This window comes from Psammomys obesus, unplaced genomic scaffold (assembly GCF_907164565.1).
Source record: "Psammomys obesus unplaced genomic scaffold, mPsaObe1.curated_primary_1811, whole genome shotgun sequence".
NCBI classification, from domain to species: Eukaryota; Metazoa; Chordata; class Mammalia; order Rodentia; family Muridae; genus Psammomys; species Psammomys obesus.
In genome coordinates this window covers 6,867,789-6,895,545 of record NW_026585797.1, presented here as the reverse complement: position 1 = coordinate 6,895,545, position 27,757 = coordinate 6,867,789, and the positions used below count along the sequence as shown (strand labels likewise).

At 46.3% G+C, this 27,757-nt stretch overlaps 1 protein-coding gene across 1 annotated transcript in view; it reads right to left on the bottom strand.

Moving 5' to 3' along the window:
• Window positions 1–90: 90 nt before the first annotated feature.
• Window positions 91–27,757, bottom strand: part of Bach2 (BTB domain and CNC homolog 2) — a 332,975-nt gene continuing 305,308 nt past the window's right edge. The window contains exons 5-7 of the mRNA XM_055599432.1: window positions 20,448–22,034; window positions 8,869–9,075; window positions 91–6,199 (exon numbers count right to left, since the gene is read on the bottom strand). Coding sequence (XP_055455407.1) covers window positions 5,720–6,199; window positions 8,869–9,075; window positions 20,448–22,034 — 2,274 coding nt within the window. The 3' untranslated portion in view covers window positions 91–5,719. The remainder of the gene's footprint in view (window positions 6,200–8,868; window positions 9,076–20,447; window positions 22,035–27,757) is intronic.

Below are 27,757 nucleotides of genomic sequence, written 5' to 3'. Positions count from 1 at the left end.
CAGGGAAAGCTACAAACTAGAGGACGCGAAATGGCCTTTTGTGGAGAAAAGCTTTCTTGAGACTGTAACACGGGCATCAGAGGCTTTTACAATGCAGGATGATATGTCTTTATTTCATCAACAGAAATGGCGTCTAGACAAATTCAGTTAACACTAGCAATTCAATTGAGTGATTTTTTTTTTTGCACAATAGTGTATTTACAACAAGTAAATGAAGTCTCAATTCATTAATCCATAGCAATGCTTTTTCCCAAAAAGGTAAAAATTCTTAGTTACAGAGAATAAGCATCAACAGCCATCTCAATATCTTTACAAGAAAACCACAAGAAAAACCACAAAACCACAATCACTTAGGAAAAAATAAGGCCAAGCGTAAGAACTTGTACAATAAAATGATGCGTTGAATTAAGTTACATTAATCGCATAGAATCTGTGTAAAAAGTATGTAGAAAAACACCTGATGTAACCTGTTACAGTCGTTGACCAGTTATGAGAGGTACGGAGGGTTCTACAGGTAGATATGTGTGAAAACTGTCCATATTGTTCGAGCTGGGGAGGAGGAGAGGAGGGGCTGAGCCCCTTGCATACACTGAGAAGACCCTGTTTTGCATATGGCCTCTGGAGTCTGTAAGGCATAATTCAGAGGTGCACGCGCATCAGACTGGTTCTGGAACAAATTCTCACAGGCCCTCTTGCCTTGAATGGCTCACTGTGTCTAACGAGTACCCGAAGCTCCCAAATGCATCTGTAATCTTCCTGATAATTCATTACAAGTGCCAGGCTCTGTGTCAGAGTGTAAATGGGCATCCCAGCGTTGCCACAGACAAAATATTCACTGTTAGGACCCAAGCGGAGGCCAACTCTTTGCCCCCAGAGATGTGTTTGGTAGAAGATTTAGCACCCATTAATAGGAAAACCCATTTTTGTCCAAGTCCCTTCACTCTCTCCTGATAAACGTTTGATTATTCCCATGGGAGCGTTTGGCACTGAGTGTGAGTCTACCTGAAACGAGGGGTCTTGACACACTTCCATGAATAGCCATTGTTTCATCTGAGGTCAATAAACTGGAATGAGAATGAAAGCCAAGAGTTTATCCATTGCTTAATAGAGAAAAGCATACACCATGCCACAACATAAAACCAAAGCTATAAAAGTTGGCCTCTGCAACCCAGTGGATATTCTTCACAAAATGGCAGCATCATTTCATATTACAATTCAAATGCACTAATCATTCACTTGTTATAAATATGATCTCCCAGGGTGGAGTGTAGGAAAATACTATACAATTACTTTGCAAGTACTGTTTTTGCACCATCAGTTGAATAATTGACCTTTGATCTGCTACGACAAGTCTCTTCAATGTACAAGTACTATTTGCACACACTATTTATGCACAAATATATCCTATGCTACAGCATCAGTCTTTGACACTTGGGTCGTGAGATGGCTCGGGCAGTATTATACATTTTGAACACAAAATATCTCCATGCACAGACTTCCTTTATGAATACCAACCCCACAAGGCATTGTGGACCGACTTGCCAGAAATGGAATCTGCAACAAAATCCTCAAGTAAATACTAATGATACAACAAAGAGCTTTATTCTTCTAAAATAATCCTTTTCTTTAGTCTGGTGTGTGTGAGTGTGTGTGTGTGTGTGTGTGTGTGTGTGTGTGTGAGAGAGAGAGAGAGAGAGAGAGAGAGAGAGAGAGGTGGAGGCGTGGGGAGGAGAGCTGGAGAGAGATCTGTGAATAAACCTTGGTTTTTGCTCTGTTTTAGATCTGGGAGTCCCTCTATATTGTAAGCAGTCGTGGAGCAGTTTGAAGCCATCGGTAAACAGCTTAGTTTAAATGGGTCACAGCGCGTAGGAATCTGCAATCAAATAGACTCTAAGCAGCTTCACAGACCAACTCATTTTGAAGGACTGTGTGTCCACTGGATGCTGAGCTGCCCCTGGGGCAAGACTTGGCGATTTCTGAAAAGGTTTATACTTTCAAACCTTTGTCTGCTTTGTCTTTTTCTTCTTCAGTGGTAATCATAAAGTACTGAAGCTAGAGAGAAGTGTAGGCTTTAGCCAGTCCTCCCCACAGGTCCTGGGTTGCTCTGGAGCCCTCTAAGGAGAGGCAGTCAGCACACTAGCTCCTAGCGGCTCTTAACTTCCTTCGAAAAGCAGTGCACGGACCACATGCAAAATTATAGTGCACGGTAAAAGCAGCACACCTTGAGAAAGCCTAAATAAACTACCTGGATGACATAAAAATAACGATTTCCACTGCAGCACCACCCAGACGCCTGAGTTGGGGAACCAGGAGAGAAGTTGATGGCCTAGCCACCTTGCCAGCTTTAGAGAAAGTGTTTACAACTGCTTTGTTCCAGAATCAGTAAGTCAGGAAGCTCGACTTGATTCAAGGCACCCCCAGATAATGCAGAGAAACAAACACACACCTCGGAGCACACTCCTGCCTTTAACCTGGGCAAGCTGAAGGAGGCTGTTCAGAGACAAAGGCTGCTCCCAGGGAAGAGCTGAGTTTGGGTAGGATGTTATGAATCTTACAGTCACCTGTACTAGCCCTGGACCATGACCCATTCACACCCCAGCCTTTGGGAGACCCGACCGGGCTGTGGCTCTCCTAAAAGCCTATGATTGGAGTGTCCTTTATCTTTGAAAGAAAAGACCTTCAAACACGCAACTAAATGTCCCCTTAAACTGCAAATGCTCTCTTCTGGTCTCTTCCCTCTCTTTTCTGTAGAGGGAATGAGGTTGACTGAGGGATCCAAGGGAAGGGCAGATTGGGGATTTCTGAATTCTACTTGAAGAATTTAGATTCTGGTCCCCAGTGAACCCTCCCTTTGAATCAACTCAGAAACAATTTTAAAAAGTAATGGTTTGGAACAGTAAAAGACACAGACATGTCCCGTAAGTAATTATACAAAGCCAGTTGTTGTTCCTGGTGGATACTGAATGAAATTACTCGTTAAAAATACCAAAGGTAGTGGTGGGGGGACCCAAAGAAGTAGAAGTTTTTAGAGTAATCTAAAAATACTAGTTCCCATGGCAGAGACTGTGTGGAAGAAGAGGAAAAGAAAATGAGGGAGAAAAATGAGCTGAGTTAGGGTGGAGGGAAATGAGGAGACCTGACTCCCAGACCCCCCAACTCTCAAAATGACCTACTGGCAACAGAAACTCGGGGTGGGGGTAAACTGTGGAATGTGGCAAGGCTACAGCTAAACAAAGCCGGGACAGCATGAAACAGGCCCAGAGGCTGCTCTGCAGTGGTCATGGCCTGAACAGAAAACAAGCCTTTCTGTTTCTTTAGAAGAGGTCACTTAAAAAGGCAATAAAAGGGTTAAAAAAATACTGTCTGCCGACTCCTACAGCATATTAGGCAGCTGTGAGCATCACGAGATTCACATGGAGCTGAATGCTAGCTTTACATCAGTTCATGAGGATGAGCTTCCTGGTGACACACGGAACCCTTAGGGGAGACCAAGAAACACCAACTGTGTAACAAAGATGGCAGCTCCAACACAGCTTTATCAAAATCTGTACGTGCACACGCTCGCGTGCACACACACTCAAAACCAGAGGCATGTTCTAAAAATGGACCTATTTTAAAAGAAGTAATTTCCCCCTTCACTCTACGGCATGGACCAACAACTTGTGGCATTCGTACGTACTTAAACAGTTAGCACTACTACAGGTACAGGACGAAGTTAATACTAGAACATGTTACTAGGGTCTCACCTTTGCCTACTAGTCATACACTAATTTCCCCTTTTACATGCAGCTTTACTACTGTCCAAAGCAATGGCACAGATGAAGAAGAAACAAAGTCAACCATCGTGTATTCTCCTCTCCCTCTCCCAACAGCAGACTGTCGCGGACAACCTGGCACAGCTGGAGTGGTTTCCGGCTGCTGAGCAGGAGGTGGAGACCGCTTGGGAGGTAACTGACTCCCCCCTGGGGCACACCTCCCTGTAAACACGGCTTGGGACCAGGGGACCATCTCCAGATTTGCAAACCGACTAGTTTTCAGTAAGGGAAGCAGATTATTACCTGGGGAAGGGAAGGGTGAGTGTGGGGGTGGGGGGTGGGTAGGATGGAGGACTTGGGGGGGAGGGCAGAGGGCCCCTAGGGCTAGCTGTCCAATGCCTTGAATGAAGCAGCTTTCAGACAAGAGTCTGGGTTGCGGGAGGGGGAACGAGCCTCAGAGTACAGAGAACATCTGAAGAATGAAAAGGAAAAAAAAATGCATTAGCCTCTGCCCATGTGGACCTCAGGCTCCATTCTGCCATGTCCTTCCCTACTCTCAGTGAGTTCAATTAATCCAGGGGCTGCCACCTACAGGTGAGGCTTGTGGTTCAAGTCCCCTTAGGTCTTAAGATGTCCTGGAGGCTGGGCCTGGGCTGAAAGCTGGGTGGCTGGTTAGCTGTGCCCTTCCAAGGAGCAGGTGCTACCGCGTGACATTTCTGAGCAGTGTAAGCGGGAGGCCAGAATGAAACGCTGACATCAACGGGACCCCTCCCTGGGTAAGGAAACGGTTCTCCCTTGGTCTCTCCACCAGTGGCCATGGAGTTCTACCCCACCACCGCAGGCTCTTGTGACACGACGTCCTGCGGCCATCGAACCCTTTCCCCACGGAGGAATCGGACATCCAGTGTCAGCTCTGGATTACCTGCGCCTCAATTTAGGGAAAGGTGGGGAGGGAGGGAGCTACAAAAATATTCAAGCAGATTACTGTGTACACATCCTAGGATGGGTTCATTATTTGGCAAGATTGTTTTTTTTTCCTACATAATTATCACCTGAGTGCTTTTTAATTAGCTAAAATGTCTTCCTTTTAAACTAAAAGCAAAGAATATACAATATACTTGAGTTATACTGAAGTTACAACTTCATTTAAGAAAATAGGTTTGACTCAAAACTCAGTGCAAGTGGCAGAGTCGACCGTTGCTGTGCAGTGTCTGCAAAGACACAGGAGAAAAGAACAGACCATGACACATTGGAGCTGGCGAAACCAAGCCAACAAAAGCAAAAAGGTCTGACAGGATTGACCCTTGAGAAAATGCTTCCAACACTGAATTCTGTCTGTAAATAAGTACAGGTTGAAACTGAACTGTGAAGCAAGAAAAATGACCATGTTGACAGCTACAAAACCAGTTCTGGCATCAGAGACAAAAAGAGGAATGTTGGAACCTGTCTGTAAATGATAAACGAAGTTTCCAGTTTTAGGATGAGAAAATTGAGGCATGCAGGACGTTTGCATATGGATATATATTTCATATATATTATATATAATATGTACAGTATAGCTATAAAACTTTGATGTGTATAGAAGCTGTCTTCAATGAAAAAAATTGAACATTCAGAAGAAATTCCTGAGATAGGGTTTGTGACATGGGCCACTGAGAAAAAAAATCCGTGGTTGGGTCCTAGAGGTGTAGTCTATCCCTGTGAAGTTTGCAATTAACCCGCAGACAGACAGTGTCACACTGCTGTCTTCCTTGCCAGGGCAAGGGGTAGCACCATTGTGAAGGTAACCAGCACTCCTGCTTGCAGAGAGGAGGAAATACTTCGGAACAGTATTGCTGCTAAGACTGCTGTAGTGTGCACCAAAGTCGCTCTTGGTTCTTCACGACTCAGATGAACAGAGCCGCTGGCTGGAGGACCCAGATGGGAGAGGTGTGAGGGCCTGGGGGCAGAGCCCATCATACTGGCTAGGCATAATCTTTCCTGGGCTGTTCGTCTGTTGTACACTTCTCAGTCATTTCCTGGCAGAAGTCCACCGTCACTGACTGGCTCCTGGCTTCGAGAGGAGGGCCTCTTTCCAAGAAGGTCCCAGGATCAGTACCTTCCAACCTCCTCCCAGAGGTGCAATTCTCAGAGGTGTTGCTGGGCACCCAGGGAAGCCCAGGGGGAGTGGCCCCTGGCTCCAGGCAGCAAGGGACATTTCCTCCTCCTGCACACTGGGAGGGTGCAAGGCTCTGCTCAACCCCCAGAGGAGGGGGGTTCACACCGGCTCCGGGAAGATCCATGGGTATGAGGACAGGGCAGTACCGGTGCAGGGCCTGGATCTGCTCCGGGCTCTGGATGTCTCGGCAGACCTCCTGCGAGAGGCAGGAGAAGTTGTCCAGGAGCTCCCCCATGCACGCTTTCAGCTGATTCCTCTCGGACAACAGCTTTTCCTTCTCGCACACCTGTGGGGCGGGGGAGAGAGACACATTCATCAAGATGACACTAAGCCTCGTGTCTGAGGGTTCTCTAACCTTGGTTTTGAGATCCCACATTACAACCTAACTCCGGAAAGACTAGGACGGAATCTAGGAAGATAAAAGACACCTTGTCCGGGGAGGCTGACACACATGCACTTCTGCTGAGCAGCTGCCTTACACTTGTGCCTGACATTCTCACCTCTCCCAGTGTGGTGTCCCTCCCTCGGAGGCCCAGGAAACAACCAGCCGAGTAACCACCAACAGAAAGCTGTAGAGTCACGTGACATTCTGCTTTCCTAGAGTTTGGGGTTTGTAAGGAACTTACTAGAAACTTTTTTCTTTCAAACCTTATAGATAAAAAATCTTCCCCTAATGTATCAGTTTACTATTTTTTTTTCCTTTTTTTTGAGATGGGGTTTCTCTGTGTAGCCTGGCTGTCCTGGAACTCATTCTGTACACCAGGCTAGCCTTGAACTCAGAGATCCGTCCACCTCTGCCTCCTGAGTGCTGGGATTAAAGCACTATGTTTGAGGGGTGAAAGTCAATTAACTGGTACTTTTAAAAAGACAAAAAAAAAAATCAGTAAAAGCATCAGCAGCTGCCAGGGGTTTCGGGAGGGAGAGAGGGCTGAATGCAATACAGTAGATCTAGGCCAGTCTACGTGTATGCGACAGCACTAACAGCCCCCTATGGACATCTATCTAGCGCAGGAGGAGGAGTGTGGACTCTAAAGTAGAGCAGGGGTGCTGGAGGAAAAGGATGTCAACACAGGCTTGTCAGTCCTAATAAATGTACTGCTCTTGTCAGGAGCGTCCAGAGGCAGGGACATTTGGGAACTCTAGAAACTCCATTGAGTTTTGCTAGGATTCTAAAACGACTATGAAGAAGAAAGTCTATTCCCCCCAAAAAACCAAGCAAACAATCAAGACTGCTTATCAGCAAGTCGGTACAGTTAGGTTCTCCAGCCTTTAAAGCACAGCCTCTGCAGAATCCTGGGAACCACATCCTGGATCCTGAGCAGGGACCATCATCCCTGGACACTGGATGGAGGGGCTTAGGACAGAAAAGTGGAGCTTATTCGTTAACACGCTAGCTCAAGGTTCCAAGATGTTTTTACCATTAAGAAAAATCCCACACATGCTCCTGTATTTCTTGAATTTGTCACCCACCGAGAGATGAGTTTAGTCTCAGAGAGGAGACTAATTAAGGTTTTGCCGTCAGTATTTGTGGGAGGAGGTGTGGGGAAGGTTCATGCGGCTCACATGATAAAAAACCTGGGTGTCTAAAGAGTGGTAGGCAAGTGAGGCAGGGGTGGGAGGAAGACTGAAGAGGAGGGAGAGAGAAGCAGTCCCTGACACAGGAGCTCTGCGTGGTCTAATGAGAATGCAGTCTGGCAGGCCGCGTGGGTATGTGTGTGACAGAGAGATTTACATGGGGAAAGGACACCTGCTAAAATATTTATAAGTTTAACTAGAAAACATGCTTTAAAAATGAAAAATAAACAGATGCACAAGTGCAGCTTGAGAGAAATACATCATGTGCATCTGCGAATTAGGGTGGTGAGCATGCGGAAGACATCGTGGGTGTGGGGATTAAGTACAGGGCCTACGGGGACTCTGCAGCGGCAGACCGGGCTGCCTGCCTCTGCCACTCAAGCCACCCCCGAGACACCAGCAAGCGGGTCCAAACCTGGCCCCCTCTCCACTGAACCTGGAGCCAAAAAGTGAGGACCAGAGTGTCCTAGGAAAGATATCTCAGGCCCTTTTGGCACAACCCCTTGGTTTAGGCACTATCCACTGTCTGCCTACTTAACGTAAAAGTGTTCCTGTACACTCCATAGGGCAAGAGAAGAAGGTACCACACGAGACATGGTTTTGACGTCTCTCAGACATGAAAGAATATAATGGTGGTGCCTTGGTTAACAACATGGAACTGTAAGCAAGTCTGTGGGGGCATTTTATTGATTAATGATTGATAGGAGAGGGCCCAGCCCACTGTGTGTGGTGCCATCCCTGGGCTGGTGGTCCTGGGGTATACAAGAAAGAAGGCTGGCAAGCCATGGAGAACAAGCCAGCATGCACTGTTCCTCCATGACCTTGGCATCAGTTTGTGCCTCTAGTTCCTGTCCTGACTTCCCTTCATGGTAGACTGTGGTTGGGATGGATAAGCCAAATAAATGAGTAAAGTGTTTTAAATATTTGCCTGGTATGTAGCTTAGACTTTTTTTTTTTTTTTTTTTTTTTTTTTTTTTTTTTTTTTTTTTTTTTATTTTTTTTTTTTTTTTTTTTTTTTTTTTTTTTTTTTTTTTTACTGTTCGACCAGAATCATACAATTATACAATTACACGGACCAGAAGGCTGGTTATTAAAGCCAGGCATTTCAGAGTGGAGAGCTAGTTTAGAATAATACTTGGTTTGTTTACGCAGTAGACATCCTCTGTTATGACATACAATTGGAAAACACAAAGGCGATGACTCCACACGAGACCGGAGGGAGGCCTCCTGTACATCCTCGTCCACCTCAGACGCGGATCTATGATGACTGTTGAGAATAAGCCCAAGTTCCCCTGAAGGGTGGCTTGCGCCTCTACTTCTCCAGCTGTAACTGAAGTAACTTTGTCAGTGGTGGCCACCTCCACCTGTTCATCAACTCACCAGCTTTCTTATTTCACATTCTAAATTCTGAATGCAGTCCAGTTTCCTCTTGCGACAGCGCTGAGCGGCAATGCGGTTCTTACTCCGCCTCCGGATGTCGTGAATAAACTCCAACTGCTCTGAGGTTAGCTTGTGCATTTTAATCATCATCTGGAAGTCATTCCTGGGAAGGTCCGTGATCTGATCTACAGGAAAAGGAAGTTTAACCTGAAACCAAGAACAGCAGGCCGGGATTATAGCAGCTGGAGTGAAATTTTGGCAAGTGAAACGTCACAAAACTGCAAAGCCACTTTAAAAAATTATTTTATTTTTACTTATTTGTGTGTGTGCGCGCGCCTGCACGCGGATATGTGCACTCGAGTGCAGGTGACCACAAGACAGGCCACAAGAGGCTGTAAGAGGCCGTGGAGCTGGAATTACAGACAGTGTGAGATGTAATGAGGTACTGGACACCGAACTTGGGTCCTTTTCAAGAGCAGTACGCGCTCTCGTCCACGGAGCCACCTGCCCGGCCCCGGTGAGGCAGCACTTCCTCGTTTGTTTTCCCATTTTCTTTTAAATGTTCTGTGTATGGGTGTTTTGTTTGCACGCATCTCTGCAGCAGGTGTGTGCAGTGCCCACAGAGGCCAGAAGATGGCGCTGGATCCCTTGTGAATTACAGGTGGTTCTGAGTCACCATGCAGGAGCTGGGAGTTGAATCTAGGTCCTGTGGAAGAGCAGCCAGTACTCTTTCCATTTTTGTTTTTTGAGGCGGGTTTTCCTGTGTAGCTTTGGCTGTCCTGGACTCTCTTTGTAGACCAGGCTGACCTCACACTCACAGAGACCCACCTGCCTCTGCCGCCCAGAGTTCGAGGACTACAGATGTGCGCCACTGTGCCCAGCTGCAGCCAGTGCTCTTAACAGCGGAGCCATCTCTCCAGTTCCCAAACCTCTTTTTAAGATAACTAAGTCATACAGGAATTACTGAAAGCAAGTAGTGATGATATGCCCTTGTTTCAAATACAAGTAAGATGAAGTACAATCAAACAATACAAACACACACCAGTAAGCCAGAGTGGTGGTGTAGAACTCTAATCCCAACATGTAGGCACCAGGAGGACTCCATGAGTCTGAGCATAGCATGGGCTACACAGAAAGCTTGAAGCCAGTCTGCACTACATAGTGAGACACACACACACACACACACACACACACACACACACACACACACACACGTACAAATTCATATATGCAAATCAGAAAAAGAAACTGCACAAAAAAAATCACACACAAATTATAATGTTATCATTCCTGAGGTTCTTTTGAAGCAAATGGCATTGAACATTTTGGAAACTGTTAGTTTTTTAAGGAAGACTGTTTATCAAAGCTCTCTTCTACAAGACACACAGTGAGTTTGACAAAATGGCCAATGATAAAGTGATCTTCTAAGGACTGATGTAAAGACTTGAAAGAGCGAGCCCAGCACACCCTGAAGACAACGGAAAGATGCAACAGTCACTGAGAGTGTTTGTTACATACACAGGATACAAGGAGACAAGGGTTGGAGGACTCGGTGCTGGGCTTTAGTTCTCATGCAACGTGAGAGTTCAGGGAGGTGTCACCCTTCTGAACCTCAGTTTCCTCATGGGCAAAGCAAGGTGTGCTCCTTAGGTTAGTGTTATGTTAGGCATCTACTCAGAATATGCTTCTTACATTTTCTTACACAGCATAATGCTGTCATGCCTCTATCAAGATACACATTCCTTCCTTCTGATAAACGCACCTCGGTGGACGGCACCATGTGTTCTTCTGGGGGCTGAGCCTTGAACGACGCTGAGCCTTCCTTTTAGTGCTGTTACACTGGCTGCTTTTGTGGGGCAGACCTGTGCCTCCAGCTCACAGCCACCACCCTGCCAGTTATGTGAATGGGCCACTTCAGAAACTCACTCACTGTTTATTTATTTTGAACTCAGCTCTCTCCTCTCTCTAGGCGGGCCCTGGCAAGCAGACCCACGCTGCATGCTTAGTGCAGGACCTTTTCCTGATGAACTACCTTGCCAGCCCAGAAGTGGGTTCTTGAAGCTAGTGAGGCCTTCAGAGGCCTGAAGCCCTAGACAACACCTGCCTTCATCCAGAAATGCTCAGATGGCCCAGCTGAGTTCCTAGCACTCAGGACTTGTGACAGATGTTAAGTTAATGCTGTTGTACGCCATTAAGATTTGGGCAACGGCCAGGTGGTGGCGGCACACGCCTTTAATTCCAGCACTCGGGAGGCAGAGGCAGGCAGATATCTATGAGTTTGAGGACAGCCTGGTCTACAGAGCAAACTCCAGGACAGCCAGGGCTACACAGAGAAACCCTGTCTCAAAAAACAAAAACAAAAAAAAGATTTGGGCAAGACAGATTCCTACTTTCAAGTCTTTGACAAGCTAAGGTAAATATTTCCTGATGAGAAGATGACAGCGGATGCAGAGATGGCCCAGTAGTTAAGAGCACTGGCTGCACTTCCAGAGGACCCAGGTTTCATTCCCAGCATACACATGGTAGTTCAAGGCCACCTGTAGCTCCAGTTGCAGGGAATCCAACACCCTCCTCTGGCCTCTGTGGGCAGTGGGCACTCATGTGGTGGATGGAGAGTCACACACACAGGCAAAAGAACAACACACATTAAAAAACAAAACAGAACAAGAATGAGAAGACAACATGCACGGTTTCTTAATTACAGCACCTACAGAGGCCTGAGGCAGCGCCGCATGTCTATAAACCCAGAAGTGAAGGCGTGGAAAGTCGGAAGTCGAGGTCATTCCTTAGCTACAAACTGAGTTTGAGGCCAGCCTGCCCCCTGCAAACCCATTTAAAACATTGAGTTCTGGCCTAATACAGAAGGAGAGCCAACCCAGGATCTCCATCTCTAGGGCCTCATCAGTCTCCACGGGGCTTGGGGCTCAGGTCTGCCACATCTAACAGCTTCCCCTTGCCCTGGCTAGGGGGGTGCTGATGGTCTGGGTACTTCTGCAGTCAGTTCTGTTTCTGCAGCCCCTGGAAAGCTACAGTCTCAGCAATCTCAGCCCTCGGGAGGAGGTGGAGGCCGGAGGATCAGGAGCCCAAGGCCATCCTCGGCTACACATGGGGTTAGGGGCTAGCCTAGACTACTACACTTAGCTTAGGCTGCTTAATTTTCCTCCTACTCAATTTCGTTTTTGTGGCTGGGCCAGCAGATGGCACTGTAAGTCTGAATGTCACGTGCTGGGCTAACCTTTAATTCTAACATCGGTCAGGTAGGCTAAATTTGCAAGTGTAAATCAGGTGTGTTGGCTCACACCTTCAATCCCAGCACACCGAGAGGCAGAGGCAGGTGAATCTCTGTGATCTGAGGCCAGCCAAGGCTAAAATACTGAGAGCTTGTTTCAAGAAAACCCAAACCAATACCCACCCTTGCAAGAAAACAAAAGATCGACAGCAGCCACAGTAAATGAAGTAAAAACAAAACAAGATAAAAAATCCAGGTGAATTTAATTTTAAGAACATGTTATTTATCCCAATATATAAAATATTTCTAACATGTAATTTATGTAAGTTATTAATAGGAATATATCGATGAAGATTTAAAAATCCAAAGCATCTTCTCCTGTTATCACAATTCAGATGAGCCCTCACAAAAGGCTGGCCAGGCATGTTCGGCGTGTGACCGACAATCTCACAGAGCTCTCAGGAGAGAGCCGCCAGATGCAGCGTTTGGGCCTAGGCTCAACCGATCACAACATTTTAGTGAGGAGAGCACCTTGTTGTTAGTATTCAGAGGGTCAAGTGTTGAGGCCAAGAACATGGTCAGCCTACCCTAAGTTCGGGGTATTTACTGGGTGCATCAGCTAGCCCCGGGGCTCATGCTGTCTCCCCCCACCCCCAGTTGATCACTGTGCACAAAGGCAGGCACACTAAAGAATCATTTGCCTTTCCTGTGGTCAGGTGAATTCTTTGTTGGGTTACCTCCTAGTTGTGAGCTTACTCCATGTGACATTTGGTGAAAGTTCCCAGAGGGCGCTCTGATTTGAATCCCAGGTGGTGACTGTCCCATGACACCTGTAAAGCCTTGGCCCAAGAACATGAAACTACAGTGGAATGTATTACACCACTGTGGGCTCAGCCCTGCTATGAGTGCTAAAGACAAAAGTTGCCGGAAAAAATGGCTCCTTTTCAGGTGCTCAGAAAGGCCATTGCCTGTGGGGCTGTGTTTCCACTAGGCTTATAATGATCCAGAAGGCAGTTCATTTCCCTTTTGTAACAAACAGACCCTCAGATCCCAGATGGTGCCTTAGCAGCCCAGTGGCCATCAGCTGAAGACAGGTAGTGTGGAGCTCACAGAGGCTGTGCGCTCTTAGGGCTCATGGAATTTCTACTTCCGCTGAGAGCAGGGCCATCCTACTTCAGCTCCGGACTGTATTTAGTTACTTTCAGAAAGAAAACATGCCAGCAGTGCAGATCACAAGGAAAGTCAAAAGGGCTTCCGCACCAACCGCTACTGTATTTTAAAACGATCTAGACAGCAAACACAAAACAGGGAGATAGGATGGAGGGTTGGCAGGAGAGAGGGGAAAATCAATAGTGGCAGTGTCAAAGTCCTTGAGGCAAAAGCAAATGCCACCTGGAATTTCATCAGGGCTACTGCAATCAAGCTGCATCTTAAAAAGAAGGTCGGTGGAGAAGAAAATAGTCAACCACAGACTTTCTTTTCTATCAGGGGCGAGGGAACCTTCACTCCGTGCTGGTTCTGGTTTTAGATCTGCTAACCTTACAGCAAGGAAAAACTTACACTGACTAGCAGGTGGGAGCACCTGGCTTGTCCCTCAAGGGGCACAGAGGCTTAATTACGTCCTTTTGCTGTTTCCAAGCCAATGGGCATCCCTGGAGGAGCAGCCCCAGGCCTTTGGTCATGAATATTCTCATTAAGTCTTTGTGTGCACAAATGCCCTCCACTCACGGCTGAAAGCCAGATGTGACAGGACCTTGGAAAGTTGAACAGTACTGAAGAGGGTGACACCTCTTTTCTTCCAGAAGATAGTACAACCCACACAAGGCTCATGGGGCTTGCTGTTTTAGTCACTCACTGCTCCTGGATAACATGGCCTTCCAGACTGCACTTCTCATCAGAGCTGTTTATTCCCTGGGTCCCCAGTGAGAGCACAGAACAGACAATATGACATGTTGAAACACTCTGCCACCTGTCTGAACGGCCTGCAGTTATATCCGCTGACTCTCTGGGCAGGGAGGATGCACAGTAGATGTGCCTGTAGGATGTGTAGGTGATGATTCTCTTTCATTGTGACCTGCTTTGGTTCTCAGTTAAGGCTCAGCAACTCACACTTAGCTACTGAATCAGCAGGCCAAGGCCAAAGAGCGCACCACAGGTCGCCACTGTGGTTTGCACAATGCATTCCTGTTGGTTGTACCAGTCTTGCCAAAGTGCTGACTCTTCCCCTGCCTCTGGAACCCTCAGGAAGTGCAGGCTTAGAAGTCATTTGTTCTGTATGGGACCCACACTGTCCCCCAACAGTGCCCAGAGGAGGAAGGTTAGGGTCTGGGGAGTCCTAGCTCGTTAGCAGTCTGTGAAATGGATTCCTACAGTGTAACTAGGGACCTCTGATCTAGAGATGGCAAAAGGAAGGGGACCTCCTGAATGGTGCACGAAACTCAAGTCTGCCTTCTCAACACATCTACATGGCCAGAGAGAAAGCCTGGACCGGCAGACCAGCAAACAGAGAACTGCTTGCTAATAGCCACCCACATCCTGTAGCCTGAGCCATTCTCCCCATTTCCATTAACATATAATCTCTTCTCTTTCTCTCCCTCTCTCGTACACACACACACACACACACACACACACACACACACACACACACTTTTTTCATTTTGTTTTGTCTAATGCAGGGCCTTATATAAGTTCAGGCTGGACTTAAGCTTTCGACCCTCTTGCCTCCACCTCCTAAATGCTGAGATTACAAGACATATGCCACTATGCCTGGGCACTTCCATATACTTTTATTTCTTTCTTAATTCTATAAAGAATTCAAATATGGTGACAAGAGAGGCTTTGCCACTCCGAAACAATGCTTATTCTGGCTTGGTGGATTTCTCTACGGCTTTTGCTCCGTATGGTCTTCACGGAGTTGTGAAAGCGACACTGCCCATCTTGCCTCACCAAACTGACGAACACACATTCTACTTGCCCAGAGAGGGAGGGTGGAGAAGTCCATTCTTGAAGAAAAAGCCAGAAACCAGAATCTGTTTTCTCTGCAAATTGTAGAAGGGACTGTGAAACTTTACTGCTTGTATTTTTGGTTCTTAGCAAAGATGAGCTGAAGCTCTTGGGCACACAGGGCCAGACAGAGTGGGCACCCTGGAGGCCATGACAATGTACTGGCTCTTCAAGACCAAGAGCCGTGCCTGCACCCCCGTCCTTCCACTTGAGATGCTCAGGGCACCCGGGGTTCACTGCTCAGACTGCAGCTATTTAGCTCTGTGGTCCCAGGCAACTCACATGCTCTGTCCTTAACTTCTGGAGCTTCTGTGAGTCAGAGGCAGTACTTGCCCCACTGAGCTTCCAGGGTTGCTATGAAGAATAAAGTTAGGTAGCAGACAGAGAAAGGAATAGCTATCCCTGTGGGTGAGGTGAGACCCATAAGGCAATTTCTTGTCATATGGGGTCCTCTTCCAGGCACAGAACACTAGGAATTCCAAACATTGAGAATGTTCTAGAAACATGAAAACACTGTTTTAATTATGAAGACTGGCGACTGCTGTGCTGCCACTCAAAGTCTCCTTTTTATTAAGCAGACCACTTATAGACACTTGTAATAACATGCTTTGATTCACCGAACTACAGAAATGATTGTAAAAATTTTACATAGAATATTAACAAGTCAGCTGGGAAGAAGGAGGGGCTCAGTGGGAGGGGGAGGAGGAGGAGAGAGGGTAGCTGGGGTTGAAAATGACCAATGTATGGTACGGTGGTACACACCTTTAATCCCAGCTCTTGGGAGGACGAGGCAGGGCTTTGTAAGTTAGAGGCCAGCCTGGTCTATAGATTGGGTTCTGTGACAGCCAGGGCTATGGAGAGAGACCTTGTCTCAAAAAAAAAAAAAAAAAAAAAAAAAAAAGACTGAAGTATATTATAGTTGTGCATAAAACTGGCAAAGAATAATAGAACAATGGTTTTAAAAATATAATAAAGAAAAGAAAAATGACACAACCAAACAGAATATCCAAGTGAGCCCTCTGGTGAAAAGAGTTACACATGGCTTTTCTGTACAGTTTCACTGGTTGCACTATTCTCTCTCTCTCACACACCCTTTTTTTCCATTTTGTTTTGTCTAATGCAGGGCCTTCTGGTTCAGGTTGGACTTAAGTTTGTGACCCTCTTGCCTCCACCTCCCAAATGCTGAGATTACAAGACACATGCCACTATGCCTGGGCACTTCTCTCCAAATGAAGCATGCCAATAAAGCAAGTCCAACTAATTAGCACCTTTGGATAGGGAAATGAACCATCTTCCCAGTGTTTCTTTAGTAAACCCATAGTCAATTAGGAACCTTTTGGGAACTTAGTAGGGCATGCGCCACTTGGAAAATTATTGTGACTTTCATGCAATTTTCAAAATCTAAAAACAAATTTGTAAGCATAAGGTAAGTCATGTCATATCCAATTTTCTGCCTTGAGATTTGGTTGTCTCTTATGGCCTACTTGGAAGAAAATACCTAAGCCCCACCTAAGAGCAATCTGGGCAGAATCCAAGATAGATTCTTGTTTTTGTTTTTGTTTTTTTTTCCATCAGGGAAGAATAAGTATTGACAGTAACAGGAAAACTGGATTCTTCCTAGCCTAAAAATGGAGGGACTACAGAAAAGGTCTATCTGCCTTGGAAAATGGCTCGGTAGTTCCTTCAGAAGGCCACATACAGATGCAGCAATTCCACTCAGAGACACGTAAGAAATGGACTGGAAGCCTGTCTTCAAAACCTTGTATGCAAATGCTCACAGCACCATTCTTCAAAATATCCAGAAAGCGGAACCAACCAAAATTCCCTCAGGCAACGATGGGCCAATAAAATGTGTCCTGACTTAACAAAATGTATCAGCAATTGGAAGGGTGGAGCTCTGATATAACAAGATGGGTGGGTGTATCAAACTTTGAGAATGCTACTCTCCTCAGTGAAAAAAGCCAAATACCATTTATACAAAATGCCTGGGGTGGAAAAAGAAGCTTCAAGAGGATCTGCTAGTGGGGACTGCACCTCTTCTAAAGAAAATGTGCTGAGCTACAGGCCGAAGCCCTTGTCGCACAGCACTATGAAAATATTCAAAACACGGAAATTTTCATCCTAACAACGTAAATGGCATTTTTATTTCATTTAAAAATTATTTGTTTTTTATGCGTATAGTTGTTTTGCTTGCTTATACGTCTAGTCTGTGTGCCACGTATGTGCAATGCTTCCAGGGGCCAGGGTCACTGAGGCCGTGAGCCACCGTGTGTGAGGGAGCTGGGAATTTAACCTGGGTCCTCTGAGTCAGCAGCAGGACTTGTAACTGCGGAGCCAACTCTCCAAACCTACTCATTTAAGCTTTTTCAAAGCTAGGGAAGAGTTGAAAAAGATGGGCGAAGCCTGTGTTTTCATGAGCTAGGGGAGTTATTTAACAGTGATCGGCTTTACAGAAGGTAAGGTATGTTCATGTCTCCGTGCTGCAGCGCTGATGGCATCTGGTTGGGCAAGGAGCCCCAGGCTTGGTTTCAGACTCGGTTGTCTCTTGTGGCCTTGGAAGAAAACACCTACACCCCACCTAACAGCAATCTGGCAGAATCCAAGATAGATGCCAGATGCTGTTTTTTTTTTTTTTTTTTTTTTTTTTTTTTTTTTTTTTTTTTTTTTTTTTTTTTAATGGATCAGTTCAAGAAAACAAGTTAAAACTCATGGGAATTCAGTGTACTTTATGGGCAGAATGTCTGCCTAGGCCAAGTAACTCCTGAAACAAGTCACTGACTCCCAGAGGCGCCCTCATGCTGACTGCCTGGGTAGTTCTGGGAAATAAGTTTCTCTATGGGGGTGGAGGGGGGAAGCAATCTCATCTTTGCTATCGTCCTCCTGCCCAACACAAGCTACCAAGGGGGGCAGACTGTGACTCATGAAATGGCAGTGAGTTTTGGCAAATGTATTTTTTACTGCTTATGAAAGTATAATAGGCTTGTTTTGAAAACTAAAAGTGAAAAAAAAATAAAAAAGAAATAAAAATAAAAATAAAAATAAAAATTAAGTGCAAGAGTATTTTAAGGGGAGAGTGGTCCTGTTTGTGGCTGTTTCACAGGTTGGGTGAATCCTCCCCCTAACTGTGTCACAGTTTTCAGTTCTAAGGTAGAGAGTGGCAGAGCCCAAACCGAAAAACCAGACCAAACCAAACCATGCAACAACAACCTACTCCTGTGGATGTCACTGGGTATCTGCAACATAATTTCTTGGGCTAAATGTAGGCCTCTTTTCCGGAGACACCAAACACTTGGAGGCATCTCTCCTTCCTCCACCAGCCCTTGGTGAGGTCACCTGTGGGATGGAGCTGACTCAATGACTAGCTTTCCGCATGAGACGCCCAGTTCTAGGGATCAAAAGCAAACCTCACGAGGGCTGTTGGGAGAAAGAATGCAAGAGGAGAGAACAAGGCTATCCTTGCTTTTAGGAAGTCTCACTCCCCTTGAGGTAGGGACAGGGCCACACGTCTGGGGCACTGGTGGCAGCCCCACATCAGCCGACAGGGTCAGACAGGAACAGGAAAGCGGGGACTAGGCACACTAGCAGAGAAGAGGAAGTGAGTCCAGGGTGTGTTTGCAGCTAGCTCAAGGCAGGTTTGGAGCTCATTTTCAGCGCCTTGAAGTTAAAGCTCACGTGCTTTCTGCCCACAGATCTTGTGAATGCTGAATAAACTGCACGCGGCTCTCTGTGACTGCCTCACCTCTCCGTGTTTCACGGTATTTCTGCCATCTGATAGAGTTAATCTTTGCTCAATAAGAGGCTGATATCTAGGAAAAGCAGATAAGGACTACAGTGGCTGTCTTTAGCTTGTCATTCAACAAGACAGTGCAGTGGGTGCCGGGTCATGACCTAGACATGCTTAGGTTTGTCTAGGGAACATTCAAATCACTAGGGAAGTAGGGAGCTCTGGGACTCCTATTCTTCTTTCTTGTAGTCATGTGAGTCTTGCTTCTAATGTAGCCAGTGCTGCCCCGGCTTCCACTCCCAGAAACAGTGACATAGATGAAGCCTTTATATACTTTTTTTAAAAAATCTTTTACGAAGCACAATCCTTTCAGGCTGGACCAAAACACGACCTGCCGAATGAACGGCTTCTTAACATTTGTGGGGCCTGGGGAACAGGCGTGACGCGGTTATGCATGCTGACTAGGGCACTTCCTCAGAAACCCCACATCTAGGATGGACGCTAAGCATTCTGTTCTCTGCCGTGTGACAGATATGGGGCCACCTTGGAATCTTCTGTAGACAAGAAATACTTACAAGGTGCAGAAAAGCACCTGTTTGTGAGGCCCTGTTTAGTTCTGATTAATCCATTTGAAAGAGCGCCTTCATTTTCCTTCCTATCGAAGGGGCAAAGAGCAAACACGAGAGCATTCATCCAAAGTAAGTGGGAGAGAGGGGAGTGATAGCAGTGGAGGGGAAGGAGGAGACGTGCCTGAACAGCTTACAGGCATTGCCTCTAGCTGGCCTCTGCTCATTGAGCATTGGCATCCAGGGCAGAGGTCAAGTGCCAAGACTGCAGTGGTTAATTCTGAACCACAATGCAGCACTCTGCCCCCAAGGAAGAAAGAGCTGGTCCATTGACTGTCACCCTTAAACTTGACACACACGGTGGCTCGGCTTATGCCAACTTCACACACAAATTAGAGATATCTGGAGGGAAAGAATCTTTTTTTTCCTTCCTTCCTTCCTTTCCGCTGCCCGCAAGACAGGGTTTCTCTGTGTAGCCCTGGCTGTAGCAAAACTCACTTTGTAGACCAGGCTGGCCAATAACTCAAGAGATCTGTCTACCTCTGCCTCCCAAGTGCTGGGATCAAAGGTGTGCGCCACCATGCCCGACTCAGGAAGAAGGGAATCTTAATTGAGAAAATGCCTCCATAATCTCTGGTTGTATGGCATTTTCTTAATTAGTGATTGATGGGGGAGGGCACAGCCCCTTGTAGGCAGTACTATCCCGAGGCTGGTGGTCCTGGGTTCTATAAGATAGCAGGCTGAGCAAGCCATGCAAGCCAGTAAGCAGCACCCCTCCACGGCCTCTGCATCAGCTCCTGCCTCCAGGTTCCTGCCCTGCTTGAAGCCCTGTCCTGACTTCCTTTGGTGGTGAACAGCAAAGTGATGAAGCGCAAGTTGAATAAAAACCCCTTCCTCCCCAACTTGCTTTTTGGTCATGGTGTTTCATCACAGCCTTAGAAACTCTGGCAAGACAACACAGAAGAACAATATGAGGGCAGTGTTTGGGGAGAGGGACAAAATCGGGTAAAGGACTGAGATAGCAGGTCATATGCTTGAACTTATGTGGGTTCCCTACCTCCTGGCCCCTGTCCTGCACGGGACACGACTCACTGTCTGCTTCCGAGAATGATCCAGACTCGTCACTGGAATTGGTTCCGTAAGACTGCTCACATTTAATTTGGGGTCGGACTTGGTTGTACATTCCATCTCCCATCAGGCCTGGCTCCTGATGTTCTGTGGCAAGGAATCTGGCTCCCTGGGAACAGGGTGAGGAGGAGAACTCACAGAGAGGGAGGCTGCAGGGGGAGCCCCCGCTCCCATCCTCTGCATAGGAGTAGGAGGAGCAGGAGCTGGAGGTCCTGGTTCTGGTCTCTAGTGGAGGTGAACGGGGACAGACTTTGATTGGCACCGGGCAGCTGGTGTTGGGCCGTATCCTTCCTGGCAAGTGGTCGGCCATCAGTCCACTGTGGGAGTAGGCTTGGGAGCTGGGCAGGGACTGGCCAGCTCCCACCCATAGGCTTTTTGGCACCGGCTCGGAGAGGTCTTTGTCCAAACTGCTCACCCCAGAGTATGGATGCACTGGAGTGCTCGCTTGGTCACACGTGCTAGAGGAGAAGATGACACTCCTCCGGTCCAGCTCTCCCTCCTGCTTACAGAGAGCCTCTGGCCCAGGCCCCCTGAGTGGCGACCCCATCGTGAAGTTGGACACATCTTTCTGGCCCACGTGGGGCTGTCCGTAATTCCCTGTGAAAGGGGTGTAATCAGTTTTAAGGTCACCCTGAGAGATCCCCTTGTTAACAGGGCATGCTGAACTCCTGACAAAGTGCTGCTGAGATGTACTGGGCAGGCCAGACGACTCCACGCCTTTTGTTAGACTGAACAGAGACCGGAGACAGGAAGGCGAGGACACACTCCTGGATCTGTCTAGGCAGGTGGCTCCAGTAGGGGTGCTGGGGGTAGGGGCAGGGCTGGGCTGTTTTCGGTCCATCTCGACATCCCCTGGTCTGTCTTTGATGTCAGCTTCATCTCCGGAAAGGCAGAGTGTGATGCTCTCCTCTTCAGTCTCTTCGTTGGGTGGCTCACTTTTAATCTGTCCCACGGGGAGCCCCGGTTTGAGGCTATTGCCAGGACTGTCTGCACTGAATGTGCTTGCAAACCCTGAGGTACTGTGAGAGGGTGCACTATAGACATTCTTGGTACATGCAAGCTGGTACTTCTTATATCTAGGGTACTGTGTCAATGCATTCTTTTCTGAGTGTTCCTTGGTGTCTGCGGGGATCTCAGACTCAGGTAGCAGGGCTTCTTCCTTCTCTGCTACTGGGATGGTAGTAGCGTCAAAGCTAATGGGGTCTGGAAGCATCTGGCCTGTGGGGCAAGCCATCCGAGCCGTCTCTGAGTCCATTGTGTCTTCCTCCTCCTCTTCTCCCGCAGAGTTCCCATGGTGCTCTTCAGGGCGCTGGCACACACTGTCCTTTCTGCACACGAACAGGCCATCCTCGCTGTTCAGGAGCTGGGTCTGCAGGAAGCGGAAGCAGGAGTCCTCCAAATTGTGCATGCGCAGGAACTCAGCACAGCGGATGACCTCTCGGATGTTCTCCCTGCTGAGTAACAGCTTGGCTGTGTAGGCAAACTGTAGCAGTGGTCCAAAGCCCCTGGCCGTGACCTGCGGAACAAACAGGGAGATTGCCAATGTTACCATCAGCACTGCTATTGTCCTGAATTTCTCAGCCGAAGCAAGATAATCAGACAGTGCTAATGCCCTGGAATAAAAACTGTAAAGGAGCAGTTAATCTCGTACGGGGTCAGCGAGGCTTCTGCTTCCAATAATTAGTGCCTGTCTCGTGCCTGCCACCTCTGTACTTCATGGGGCCAGCAGAATTGAGACTCACCGGGTCAACTGGCGAAGCAAGATGACAAAGTGTTCACTGTTTACACTAATGAAATATCCTGGCAAAAATGCACAGAACAATGGGAAGCCTATTAATTTCTGTCCCAGTCAGTCCTGTCGAGAGCCATTCTACACAAGAGGCTGTGACTCTCTTTGCAGCTTTCTCTGAAGCCAGAGAAAGCATTATCATTTTCTTGTCAACCATTAAAATGTCAGGATGGCCCTGTCAAAACTCAGCGTTTGTGGGGTTTTAAAAACTGTTTTTCTGTACAATGTTAAAAGAAACACTGAAAAATCCCTGTTTTTCTCACTCTTCACAGCTTCTACTTGGGATTTTATTCTTTCTCCCACCACCAAGACAAAGTTTCTCAGGGTAGCCCTGGCTGTCTTAGAATTTGCTGTCCTCAAACTCACAGAGATCTGCCTGTCTCTGCAGATCTCCCAAGTGCTGGGATCAAAGGTGAGTGCCACTATGCCTGGTCCTACTTGAGATTTTTAAACATCATGTCATACCTGATCTTACAACGACACCAAAGATGATGACAACGGTTAGCAAGAAGTTAACTCCTGGTTCAAAAAGAGTTGGCTAGGATCCGCACAGCCTGGCTGTCATTTTAATAGCTGTAGCCTTCACGTAGCGAAGGATGTGAGTACCCCTTCCCTAATTCCTAGCAGCAGCTTTGCCATGAAGGTGTCTAAAATCTTCTGTGACTAAGCCTACTGCCTTTGTGGCTTCTCCACTATATTTTACAGATATTTGAATATGTGGTACTTAATGCACAGCCGCCACATACAAGTGTACTTGGGCACACACAATGATTTAGGCAATTAACAGTATGTTGCTTGTGGCTAACTGCCTTTTAAATTTTCTTTTTAAGATAGAAACATCTAAACCCCGGGGCTCAGGGTGGGCTCTTTACCCTGCATATAATATTTGATATCCCGTAGATCCTTATAAATACTGCTGCTGATCCTGGGGTCGGGCAAGGAAGGCAGATCTACAAATCATGTGAACACATGAAACAAGAGCAGCAAGTCATGGGTGCTTGCTGAAGCGACAGCAGCAGTGATCAAAGGTCACTTTGGGAGAGGGGGTACAGAGAAAGCCAGAGCAGTAAGCTGACTGGCTGCCTTGTGCATGTCCTGTAACACTTAGAGCCCAAGCTCATTAACAGACCTGTTTCCACTGTACAAGATTCAACTCATTGTGTCCTCTGAACTCTTGTAACCAGAGAGAGGGAATGTCTTGGATTCTCCAGGGACCCTGTCTTATACCACCACAGGCTTTCTGGTCAGGAAGAATAGTCAGGCATACACTGGATGGGAGTTAAATATTGATATTGTGGAAGTACTTAATACAAATCCAAATAAAATAATCTGGCAGTAAATGAGCTCACAGAAATTCAGCCATCAGCAATAAGCTGATTTGGAATAAGACATGGATGCAGGAAATCCTATATATAAGGAGGAATTAAATAAAAGGCAAGAAAGGGTGAAGTTAAATTGTTACTGTTTTCAGAAGACATTTTAAAAAAGATTTATTTATTTATACAGTGTTCTGCCTGCATGTGCGGCTGCATGACAGAGGAGGGCACCAGATTTCATTATAGATGGCTGTGAGCCACCTTGTGGGTGCTGGGAATTGAACTCAGGACCTTTGGAAGAACAGCCAGTGTTCTTAACCTCTGAGCCATCTCTCCAGCCCAAGTAACTGTGAAGATTCCACCATTTATGATCATAAACTGAAAGTAAAGTTATTAGACACAAAAACAACATATACAAGCCAGCAACATTTCTATGTACTTGCAGTGAATTTTCTTAAACAGAAGTCTCACTTACAATAGCTAGACAAAACACTTAGGAATAAATCTAAGCAATGACATAAGATTTCTACAGTGAAAACTATAAAACACTGAAGAAAGAAATTGGAGATACATAGACAGAAACAGGGATATCCCGGATAAGTGGGGTGGGATAATTAATATTGTTAAACCATTCATATTATCCAAGCAAATCTACATTCCAATGCAACCCATAATCAAATATGAATGATATTTATAAATTAAAAAAAAACTTTCAAATTTTGGGGCATGAGCCTTATAGTTCTAGCTACTTGCAAATCTGAGAAAGGAGGATTGTTTGAAATTAGATAGAAGTAAGCAATATTCTTATTCTCTCTGTCTGTCTGTTTTGAGATGGGTGGTCTCCAGGCTGTCTTTAAATTATTAATTCTCTTGCTTTTGTCTTCCAAGTTCTAGAATTATGTAAGTATATCACCAGACTTGGCTTGGTTCTGCCTGTTTTTTTTTTTTTTTTACAAAAGTATTTTTATTAGTTCTTTGAGAATTTCACATAATGTATTTTGATCATATTCACCTTTTCCTCCTAGACCAGTGATTGTCAACTTTCCTAATGCTGCAACCCTTTCATACAGCTCCTCGTGGGGTCATGTGGTGACCCAACCACAAAATGATTTCACTGCTACTTCACAACAGTAATTCTCTTACTGTAATAAATAGTAATGTAAATATCTGGCATGCAGGATGTCTGTACGTGACCTCAAAGGGGTTGTGACCTACAGGTTTAGAACTGCTGTTCTAGATCCTTCCATACTACCTTCCTACCCTCTCAATTTCTTGTTCTTAAAAAACAAAACAAAACAAAACACCCCCCCTACACCCCCCCTACACCCCCCACCAAAATCCCACCAAGTCCTTGATGTAGAGCCTGCTAGGAATTGTGTTTGACCTAGCAGTGAGCACACCATTATAGAAATGTGGCTCTCCTCTGAGTAGCTGGAAAACGCCAGTCCTCCGCTGGGGGGGGGGGGGGGCTTTGTGGCCACCTCCCACTTCCGTGCTTGGAATCTGTCTGGTTTGCTGGCACATATTTTATAATGCTGATATAAATGCTGTGAGTTATATGTGCAACTGTCCTCTCGTGTCTGGGAGACTGCTTCCTTGAAGTCATCCACCCCGTGGGGCTCTTAGACTCTTTCCATCCCCTTTCCCACGAAGATCCTTAAGTCTTGGAGGGAGGGGCATCATACAGAGGCCCCAGTTATGACTCAGCACTCTGAGGTCTCTCATCTTTTGCATGTTGACCAGTTGTGTGTCTCTATATTCATCACCATCTATTGCAAGAAGCTTCTCTGATGAGAGTTGAGAGATGCACTGACCTACGGGCACGGCTGTAAGTTATTTGGGGTCATTTTTAATGTTATCTTCACTCGGCAGATCTTCCTCTAGGTCCTGTGACATGTCTAGCCACAGGTTCTTGTTTCATTCACAGTGCCAGGTATGAGTTCCACCTCATGCAGAGGGTCTTAAATACACCCAAAAAGTGGCTAGTTTTTTCTATAACGTTTGTCACTATTGTGCTCGTGGGCCTAACTTGCCAGGCAGGTCATGATTGTAGCCCTCAGCGTTCACAGTTAGGTGAGACTGATGATGAATTTTCCGGTAGCGTACATAGCATCTTGCAGCACCATGAAAGCTAGCTAGTAGTGATCAAACTTCCACGTTAATGACTCAAGTAAGTGATGTCAGTTGCAGTAGAGTCTACCATCAAGTTCTGGGTGGTAATGAAGAGCAATGAGAATAGTTATTAATGTTTGGGTAACAACTCAAAAGTGGTAACTCATTCCTAGGGTTTGTACCTGCCAGCATGTGGTATCTAGCTGGAGTATTGTTTTCCTGTTATATGATGTTTGGGTTGGTCCTTTGTCAACTTGCCATAAGCTAGCATTATCTAGGGAAAGGAAACATCAGTTAAAGAAATGCTTCTATCCCGGCTCCAGGGAGGCAGAGGCAGGCAGTTCTGTGGGTTCGGAGAGAGGCAGGTGGATCTCTGTGAGTTTGAGGCCAGCCTGGTCTACAAAGCAAGCATGTCTGGGGCAGGGAGCTCATTGGAAGGCTGATCAGATGAAGCGGGAGGTGTGAGGATGGCTTGCCAGGAAGGTTGTGTACTCCTCAAAGTCTCCTACCCACAGCCCTGAAAGCACGGAGACCTACATCTTCAGATGCATCATAGGACCCTTGCCACTGCAGGAAGTAGGAAGAAGAAGGTATGGCGGCCATGCTTCTGGACTAGGCTGCTGACCACTCCTGTGGGATGTGTTTTCCTAGCAGAGCTCTTCTCAAGATAGCAGCACTAGTGAGCGCTCCCTTTTTACCTCCACAGCACAGAGCGTTGGCTCTGCTCTGCAGGACAGGACAGAGGGTGTCTTAGCCTAGGCATAGCTGCTATCTCTGTGGTCTAGGTTGTTTATCACTAATATCTGTCTTGCCTCTTTTGTCCCTCATACCTGCTTCACTTATATTTTCTTTTGTTTTGAGACAGGGTTTCTTTGCGTAATAGCCTTGGCTGTCCTGGAACTCATTTTGTAGACCAGGTTGGCTTTGAACTTACAGACATCTGCCTGCCTCTACCTCCCGAGCACTGGGTTTAAAAGCATGTGTGGGCTGGCCCCTTTGTCTTTATTGATTTTCTTCTCCTACTCTCTTTCCCCTACTCCTCCGCTTGTACCCTTCTTTTCTGCACGTCACCTGTGTTCTATTAGCATCTTATCTTCCCTGAGCTTAAGAGCTCTTCTTCCCTTCATGATCCCATTCATGTTTTTGTGATCTTATCTACTCCTCACATATATACCCACACATAAACTAATTAAAATAAAGAACGTGCATATTAGAGAGCATGTGGTATTTGCATTTCTGAATCTGGGTTACCTCATTTACTATAGCAATTTCCAGTTGTATCCATTTTCCTGTAATTTTCATTTTGCTTATGGCTGTATAACAACCCACTGTGTGTACATAGCACCTTTTTATCCAGTCAGCTGTCGATGGTCATCTAAGCTGGTTCTTTTCATTGCCGTGACGAGTGCTGCAATGAACATGGGCGTGGTAGGATATACAGTAACAGGACACACTGTTTTTAGGAAAATGCACAACAATGGTAGTTCTATTTTTTCGGGTTCTGAAGAGGTGTTCGTCTGGACTTCTACAGTGGCTGTGCGTGATTACACTTCCACAGCCTCACCAACATCTGTTGTCACTTGTGACATCTGTTCATAATTGTCTGTAGTTAATACTTGTTACATTTTTCTCCCCAGTATATTGTGCTGTACAAGTACAAAACACAGAGGCTGTATGTGTTAGACAAATTAACCTTGCTGCTAGGATGAATTTATTAAGGTAATCAGCCTCATAATTTCAGTAAAGCTTGTGATCATTTGAGTATAATTTAGTCAAAGTGTAGTGGCTTTAATGAAAATGGCTCCCAGAGGCTCATGTATTTGAATGCTTAGTCCCTAATTGGCAGAACTATTATGGGAAGGATTAGGAGGTATGGCCTTCTTAGAGGTGGTGTGTCACTGGGCTTTAGGTTTCAAAAGCCTTCACCAGGCCATTTCTTTCCATCTCCTCCCTCTCTCTTCTTGCTTCTAACTTGTGGATCAGGATGTCAGCTCTCAGCTACTTCCAGAGCACATGCCTTCC